Raw genomic sequence first — 8,906 nt, forward strand, 5'->3', positions numbered from 1 at the left:
GTTGAGAGTAAGCTGGAGTTGACATAAAAACACAGACCCTGGTTCCAGCCTTTTATTTCTTTTTTTTATTAATTATTTTTTTATTAAAAGCCTTTTATTTCTTCCTTGGAGATGGCCCCGCTGTGCAGAGCACACCTGCACTGCTCTGATTATTTCATTTTTCCTAAATTTATTAGGGAATAGCAGACCTCTCAGCTTTCTTGTTAATCCCTTTGATCCTATCTCTTTCTGGGCATTTGGGATAAATGGCTCCCTAGAGTGATCCTAGGTGATCCATTTATGAGCCCTCTAAGTCATCTGTATTAAAGGGCAAGGGTGGAGAAACAGAACCATCCACAAAAATGGCATGTATAGTTAATACAGACACCAACATGAAATCTGTGCCTCAAAGATGCCTAACCAAAGATGTGGAACTGTCTCTGATTTGGCAGGCACGTTATTAATTATGAAAGCGTAGTTCAGAGGGGAGGGGTGGTCACAAAGGTTGAGTTCATGGAATTAATGAACTCTATAGAAAGGAACTTTTCTGACTTGATGGAGACCTTTCTGAGATGTGATGGGGCTATTTATATGGATTACAAAAATAAAACAGTACAGAATTATTGCATTGAAACAGCTACCAGTTTCTCAGCGCCCATAGCTCAGTGGTTATGGCACCAGCCACATACATACACCAAGGCAGGGGGATTCAAACCTGGCAGGGGCCTGCTAAACAACAGTGACAACTCCAATGACAACAAAAAAAGCCAGGCGTTGTGGCAGGCACCTGTAATCTCAGCCACTTGGGAGGCTGAGGCAAGAGAATCACTTAAGCCCAAGAGTTTGAGGTTGTTGTGAGCTGTGAGCTGTGACATCACAGCACTCTACTGAGGGCAACATAGTAAAAAAAAAATTTTTTTTTTTTTCTAACTCTGTGAGAGTCTGTGACATATTATTTTGAATATCACTATTGGTGATAACTCTTTGTGCTTTGAGGTAGATTTGATTTTATAGTCAGAAGTCATCCACACCAATTGCTTTGAAGAAGGTGAAAGGGAATAGTCCCTTTTATTCAGAAACTTGCTCAGTGCAGGTAAAAAAAAATTCTAAATGTTTAGGTTAGTGAAAAAGGAAGGAAATAGATGAATGGTAGCTTTTTCATACATAGTCTCAAAAAGAATATTTTCAAGGGCACCCTCGTATATTATAAAATTCTGGAATAATTAAAAAACACGGCTAATTTTTTAATAATCATACTTTTGCAGGTTGCATTTCCCAATTTTTTCCCACTCATCTAGTCAGCACTTTACATCTGTCCAGTTGACTCCACATGGTTTTCCTCTAGTTCAGCACCTTGGACAATTTCTCAGGGAATGTGCAGAAGTGGAACAGACACAGGATAGCAATTTCTCCTGGGGTCAGGAATTGGACAGAGCTGCCTAGCTAATTAAGTTCTGCCTCCTAAGTATGTGAATGCCTACTTCAGAGAGCTTGCCCCTTTGGGTAATCCATTATCGACTATGGTAGTTGTCTTCTTGAGAGCTGTATATAAGGAGAGGCGCTTCCAAGTACATATTTAGTGTGCCAGCCATACCACACCCATAATTAGGAGTGCCTAGGTCTTGCGTACATCAAAGGTGAGTAAGTCAAAACAAATATCCAGCCAAAATATCTCCTTTCTTGTCAGGGATATTGATTTTGTTGCTCCTCAAACCTAGGGAATATAAAGCTGGATATCGATGGGGTTCAGAGGTCAATGTAGAACAGAGATAGCAAAACCCTGATGAAATTACTGCATTGTTTTAAGAAAGATGGTATAGGAAATTAGATGTAACTTTTGTAGAAGAAACACATTTTTAAAAATACTCTTCTTACAGCATATGTAATTTTGTTTAGATTTTATTGGTGTAGAGAGGACTAGAATTGTCAACTGTATGTTAAATTCTAGGAAATAGTCACATGGCAGCACGATTTATATTCCAGGGCGTATCTCTTGCAACAATGAAACTTTCTCAAGATGTTTCAAGAAACACTCAATCGCCAGATACTTTTTGAAGCATGAAACATTTCAACAAAAGCAATAACACTAAGACAAAAAAAAAAAAAAAATGCAACCTTTTATCTTGTTTTGTTTCGTAATGATCTATATACACAGGAAAAATTTGACAAATGAGAACCCAAACCCTCTCGAGGCTGCCGCTGAGGCATTTAAGAGCCTCCCTAACCTCAATGGGCCATTTTTATAATCTGCCTGATGCCAACATTCTTATTTCTATGAAAATAAACAGGACCTCTGAACTAGAACACGTTACCATGTGGACCTATCACAGCTGGAAACATCTTAAGAGAGTTTTATTATTTTTCTGGATTTACTAAATCAAAGTAAAATAGCATTTTCCTCTTTAAATTTTCTTTTTAATACAGCATCATTGAAAATAATGTGGCCACACAGAGTTGATTTCAACTGATGAGTTCTCTTACCTTCTTTATGTAGCAAGTCGGATGAGAAATTATTATGCATAACATAGCACCACATAAAATTCTTCTCTGAAATGACAGCATTTTGTTTTCTTTAGAAAAAAAAAAGTAATATTACACTAGAATAATGAAGTCTGGAATTTTACAACTTCCCTAGCTAAGCTTATAGTAGATACCTTTTTTCCTAATCCGTAGTTGATAGGTTTTTAAATGTAATCTCCTCTTAGCCCAGGACAACATGGGAGCACGATTTGAAATGCTCTAGCTTTAGAAACATACCCTGGCATGATATTCTGGTAACACACAGTATTAATATTCGGTGCAAGAGCTTGTCCATGTTCCATTTTCTGCCATCCCCATGATTTCGTTCTAAGAGGTCCCCGCATGCCCGTTTCATGATCTCTCTAAACTCTCTAAGTGCCAGATACATCAGCACATTTCCTTACGACGCCCATTCAGACGCAGTCCCCTTCCCTCACCTCATCTCTACACATCCGACCAATTGGCAGAGAGCACATTTCCCCCTGAGCGAGCAGTATTGTGAATTTTATCTTCTCTTCCAGAAATCAGTTCGTCTTCGTTGCAGCAGATGAAATTTCTTGTAACACCTCTGCAGGTAACAAACATTGCTACTTCTCGACGCATCCATCCAAGTCTCAGTATCCTTTTTTTTTTTTCCTTCTTCACATGCTGCAGTTAGTCACTCTAGAAAGTTTAGTTAAGAAATAAAAAAAAAAAAAGCTCATATATCTGTGGAGTAGAGCTGAAGCCTTCAGGCTTGCCATAGAGGAAGACATTAGGCATTTTGCTAACTTTGATGTTTTATTTCTGGTTTTAATAATAGATGGTCCAGAAAAGTCAGACTGTGTTGGATGAATCCACGATAAAATCTCACTGTCTAATCAATGTTTCTATGGTATGATACTGAATAGGGAGATTAGGTCAACAGACCTGTGACTTCCGTGTTTTTTGACGTATTATGTCTGAGTTCACAGAGATTGATATGTGAATTATTTGGGATATTTATGGAATATCATAGGCTGTAAAAGATGGAATCTACAACGCTGGAGGCATTAGGGAGTATAATTATCTGTGTCTCATAAGAAGGGGATCTGTACTCTATTAGCTGAAGATCCTCTGTTTCCTTTCTTTTAAAACATACCTGAAGCAGCACCACTCAGACAAAGTCTTTTGTTTTGAGACCAGGACATTGGCAGTTGAAAATCTCATAGTTGCATGATATGTCCATCCAAATAATGCCTGTCTTTTTGCTTTGCTATGGTTCAGAACAGTTAAATTTGAACTTTGCTTAGCGTGGGAGTACTTGATTAAATGCCACGATAGGTGAGTGCCTTAACTAACGCCCCATTTCTTTTTGCTTTTCCTTTTTTTCTTTTCGTTTTTGTTTTCAAGCCTCAACTGTGACCAAAACAGTTGCCAAGAAATCTTTCCAATGTATCACTTTCAGCCAGTGAGGGAGGACATTCCCGCTCATCCATCTGTAGTTGAGCATGTCATAACCTCCAAAAACATACACTTGCAGCTGAACGGTACAGACAGACACTCACTGCTACCTTGTATCAGTGGAGCAGTAAAGGAAGGCTGATTGCAAATGCTTCCCTCCCTACTCAGAGTCCTTGGCAACCATGATGAAAGGGAGGACAGAAGGCTAGGAACATGTCCCCGGCCCTGCCTTTCCCTAAATCTGGGGTTAGTTTTATTTATCTGATCTATCTCAGCATATATAATGGTATAAAGTCTTACTGGATGAGTTCAAGAGGTATGCATGCTCTCATTTGAAGCAGTGGCACACTCTGTTTCTACAAAACTCAGTTGACGACAGCCCTACTATTTCCCCCCTTAACCTCTAGATCCACGTACCTCTGCTTCTTACTGTGAGAGGTGGCAACATCATTAACCCTTCACTAATGCCTAACGGAAGAGTGATGGTTAATTGTGTTGCTAGGAGTGGCAGGTGAACGTTCCTGGGATCTAAGAGTGGTTTGACGTGTTAAGAGCCTTAGCAGAATGGAGCATGCTGCAAAAAGCAGAGAGCCTGCTCTTGGATGGGAGCACGGGTGAGAAAGAACCATGATTTTAAAAGTTAAAAAGGCATCGCCTGTGGGTATGCTGATGTTCTCAAGCCTGCACCTTCCCTGTTAAACCCATGCATGATCCAGTGTATCTTAGGTTATATTGTACAACATGGATCAAATATGGAAAGGTTACCCTAAAAGATAGATAGGTATCGATTCTATTCCATGACTTAACAAACCCTGCCTTGTGAGCAAGTGATCTGCACACAATTTTCCTAAAAGAAGCGACAGAAAATGAAAGTTTGCATGTGGATGGCAAGCGTTTCCACCTACCTTGTCTAATTTCGAATGGCTGCTCAGTAGGTTCTTAATGAATTGCTATTGATCACATTTCAAATTGAGAGAGATATCCCTGTTCCTTTGATGGCCATATTAATAATATGTTGTATGCTTCATAAAGTTTCCATTTGAACTCTGAATTTTGAACCATGCATGAAAAAGGAGACACCTACATCAATCAAATGTCAGATTATCTTCCAGCCAATCCACCCTCCTTGTAGAGTGAAAATGAAAAATCAGAACTGCTCCGTCAACAAAACTCGTGACTCGTGGTTCTGCAAAAAGCATTCGGGAGTCTCATTCCCTCATGCTGGATAAACCCAGTGCACCCACTCCTCACATTCTAAACGGCTCCGTTATCGGGAGTTCTCACCTACTTAAAAAAACTAACACTCTATATGGCAGGTCTGTTGAATCCTGATACCTACTGGACATCAGGGTTGGAGAAAAGGCAAGTTCCCTACTTGTAAATGGAGAAAGAAATCAACAAGATTGCGTAAAATATCAGTTTGGGGGGCCTGATGGCTTTTATAACTGAAATTCCTGTCAAAACACATTACCACCCCAGTGCTGGCGATGGTGGGTGCACTGATAACATGTAGTTTTGTCTGTGGCTTAAGATAGAGATGCTGAGGGGAAAATCATTCAACAGTGCCAACAGCGGCACTTTGGGATTTTTCTTGCAGTTTCCCAAGACAAAGTGATGATTTGCACTTGGGGTTTTTGTAGAGGATGCCAAACTGTCTGCCAGGATTTTGTTAGCCCCCCAGAATAACAGGTTTTCATGATTAGCATTTGTGGTCTATGAGACCGTATTCACAGGGCATGGATTTCTTACTCTGTTGTTGAACAATCAGTCGTATTCCTTGTTTTTGTTTGTTTGTGTTTTCCTTGCTTCTGAGAGACGCATGCTTTCTTGGTATCCCTGGAATCTGGCCTTTTCACCACAGGCACAGGGCAGAAGCCCCCTGCTTCATCCACCCTGTGCATTTGAATAGCTTCTCATTCTGTAGCTGGCAGGAACCTTTGATAAGTTGGATTCCAAAAGATATAGTTAAAGACGGAAGACATTTTTTCTTTCCTTCTTCATAGACAAGAGGTCTCTTTGCCTCTGTGACTTATTAGGACTTTTGCAGGGTGGGCGAGGTGGGATCGTAGTTGCAGTAGAAGATGGCTGTGTGAGAATGGAAGCTGAAATGCAAGCTACTGATAGTGGCAGGTGTCTGGGAATTAACTTCAGGCTGTTAATATCTATTGGCTCATTGGTGTGCCTGAGGAACTGTTCTAAGCCCTGGGGGCATAGCATGAAATAAGTCAAGAGAAGCCCTCCAGCAAAGGGCTTCCATTTTAGTGGACAGAAGATCCAAAGCCACGTATATGAATAAGCGTATTTAAATGTAGCATGCCTGCTACAGTTACACAATAGTCAGAAGGAATGGAAAAGCAGGGGGAGGGGTAGAAGACAGGGTGTGATGCTGTTTTAGGTTCAGCGATCACGGAAAGACTCTCTGAGCAGGTAACATTTGAACACGAACCTAAATAATGTGAAGACGTGAGCCAGGTAACATGCAGCAAGTGCAAAGGCCCTGTGGTTGAGGCACTGTCAAAGTTCCCAGGAATAGGAGGGCATAGGAGTACAGGTGAGTACTTCAGGCATAATATCTGGGAGGTAGCCAGGAGTCAGACCAAGTTAGGACTTGGAGGCCATGGGAAATACTTGGGATTTTAAGTGTGATGGAAAGGCATTGGAGGGTGAGTGTGATCTGATTTATTTTTAAATGATTAATCAGACTGCTTTTTTAAGACTAGACTGCAATATTGCCAGAGCAGAAGAAAGGGCACCAATTGGAAGCAGTTGCAGCTGTCCAGAGAGAGGTGACCCTGGCCTCTCCAGACAGCTGCGGGTGGCTGTGGAATTGCTGGGATGTGCTCCTGCTGGAGTTGTGTTCTGAAGGAACAACAAACAGGATGTGCTGGCGGACAGAGAACACATGAGGCCCAGTCTGTGTTGAATGTCCACGCCTTCCCTCTTGTTCTAAGGATAGTCGGTCTCTTCCGCAGAGGCTTCTAGTGACCACAGAAAGAAAGCTCTTTATCCCTACAGCAAATGTCCCCCGTCTGGGCTTTGCTGAATTCTTCAAGGTGTAATGATAACTTTCTGTCATTAATTGGGCCGTTTCCGTGTGCTACAAAGTGTCATAAATTATATGCACACATCATATATATAAGCATGTGTTATGTATGTTTGCGTGTGTATATAGAGGCATATAATTTATCACAGAAGCTGAATGAGGAAGGTGTTACCATCATATCTGTTTTGGAGAATAAAAAAAGAAAAAAAAATCTATGTTCAGGCCCAGAGAGGTTTGGTAACTTCCCACAAGCACACTGGAGTGCATCTGATACCAAAGCGCTTTGCGCCTGGCCACACTGTCCCCCCCATGCTTCTATTTTCCTGACCTTGGAACGTTGACCTTCTGCCTCCAGGAGGGATTCTCCTGCTTCCTCCAGCTGGTCATCTTGCTTCTAGAGCGTTCATATGCGTGACTTGGAGGACAGGGGTGTTAGCATTTCCATGTGACCACAGAGGCTGGCTGGTTCTCTACCGCTGTTCCTGTCTCTCTAACTTGAACTATCCCCTGCAGGTGGCAGGTGTGTGTTTTATGCTGGCTCAGGTGAGGGGGCAGGTTTCAGCGAGCATATTTTCATTAAGGGAGATAGTGGGTTAAATAGGCAAAGTGTAGTTTTAGGTCCATTTGACAAATGTCTCATTTCTGCTGAAAATCAACTAACAGAATTAGCTTATTCCCTGAAAACGACCAGACAGTTTGAACTAGTTGTTTCTGCCACAAAATCGGAGGTGGAGAACTCCCAGCTGCCCATCCCCCGCCCGAGGGAGGTTGTATTGGGGCACCAGTGGGGCCTGGGACTCCCCTTCCAGCAGCAAAGCCTGCTCCCTGCACACACCAGGACCCATCGTGGTGGCTGAAGAAGCCAACCTGGGATACACTCCCAATTCCTAATCAGCCATGTGGGATGTGAGGGGGGGTTTGCAAAAAGGCCTCCACCATCTGCAGAAGCTGTTGAACTGTCCTCCATGGGACAGGCTGCCGGGCAGTTCACTAAGTAATTATCAGAAGCAATGTTCAGCCAGTTCAAGGGGACGAGAGGGGGTGCCACTACCTCCTTCCACCCTCCTGTCCCACTTCTCAACCTGCACACACTCTCAGCCACACTAAAACTTCAGCTAATATTTAGAACAAATTTCCAAATTGGCCATTCTCCTAATTGATCCTTTAGTGAGTCTCATCTAATTGTCTTCCCTCCGTCTTGGTGATCTGATTATTCAGCAAGGTTGTCATGCAGCAAATTGATTTGTGGTTAATTGGTCTGTTTCCAATAAAGTGTGATGTGTATTATAATAGGGAAAGTTCAGGGTGCTAAGGGAGCCTATAAGCCAAGGGAAGCACCTGAGTAAAAACAGCAACCCATTTACAGAGCTTCCTATGGACAAAATGTAGTTCCATGTGTGTTATATGCAATCACACGTGTGGGAGGTGGCAGGGCCAGGACGTGACTCCAGGAATTGTGGCCCTGGGGAGTCCTCAGCTACCATTGAACCAGGGGTATGGAAGATCTCTTTCGTAAAGGACATAAACATCACGTCATCCCCCATGTGGGTTAAACTATAGGTGGGATGTCATGGCGCTTTTAAAGCACAATGAGAAATGCTTGGTGATTGTGGTTCAGCAGTAGTAGACCCAAAGAAATCATGACATAGGATTTTTAAGAGGAAGGTGGCCTTGAGTTATGCATCAAAGGGAATGTGCCTATAGCTCCTTTGTTAGAGCAAACGGGTACTTCACTCTCCCAGAGCAGCTGAACTACATGGCCCAAAGCAGGGCTGATTGTGCCCTCTCAGCTCTGCTCTGTTGAATCCAGTATCAGCGTCTTACTTCAAATCTGCTCGGTTGGGGTTCAGGATAGGAAGAGGTTTGGGATGACATTGAGAAGATTCAGAAAGGGTGATGTCATTGGTTGCCCGAGTGAAAGGGCTCTGTCTTTTAGATTCCA

General features: G+C 42.3%; 1 protein-coding gene across 10 annotated transcripts in view; it reads left to right on the forward strand.

The window, feature by feature from the left end:
* The window catches only part of RBFOX1 (RNA binding fox-1 homolog 1), a 1,537,420-nt gene that overhangs the window by 1,518,420 nt on the left and 10,094 nt on the right, over positions 1-8,906 (forward strand). For 4 of the 10 annotated variants that reach the window (XM_012805713.1, XM_012805710.1, XM_012805711.1 and 1 more), the window contains one exon: positions 3,021-3,073. The exons of the other annotated variants lie outside the window; for them this stretch is intronic. In XM_012805713.1, the coding sequence (XP_012661167.1) occupies positions 3,021-3,073 (53 nt within the window). The remainder of the gene's footprint in view (positions 1-3,020; positions 3,074-8,906) is intronic. 10 annotated transcript variants of the gene reach the window in all.

This window comes from Otolemur garnettii, unplaced genomic scaffold, assembly GCF_000181295.1.
Source record: "Otolemur garnettii isolate 467f Iridium unplaced genomic scaffold, OtoGar3 scaffold00044, whole genome shotgun sequence".
In the NCBI taxonomy this organism is placed as follows: domain Eukaryota; kingdom Metazoa; phylum Chordata; class Mammalia; order Primates; family Galagidae; genus Otolemur; species Otolemur garnettii.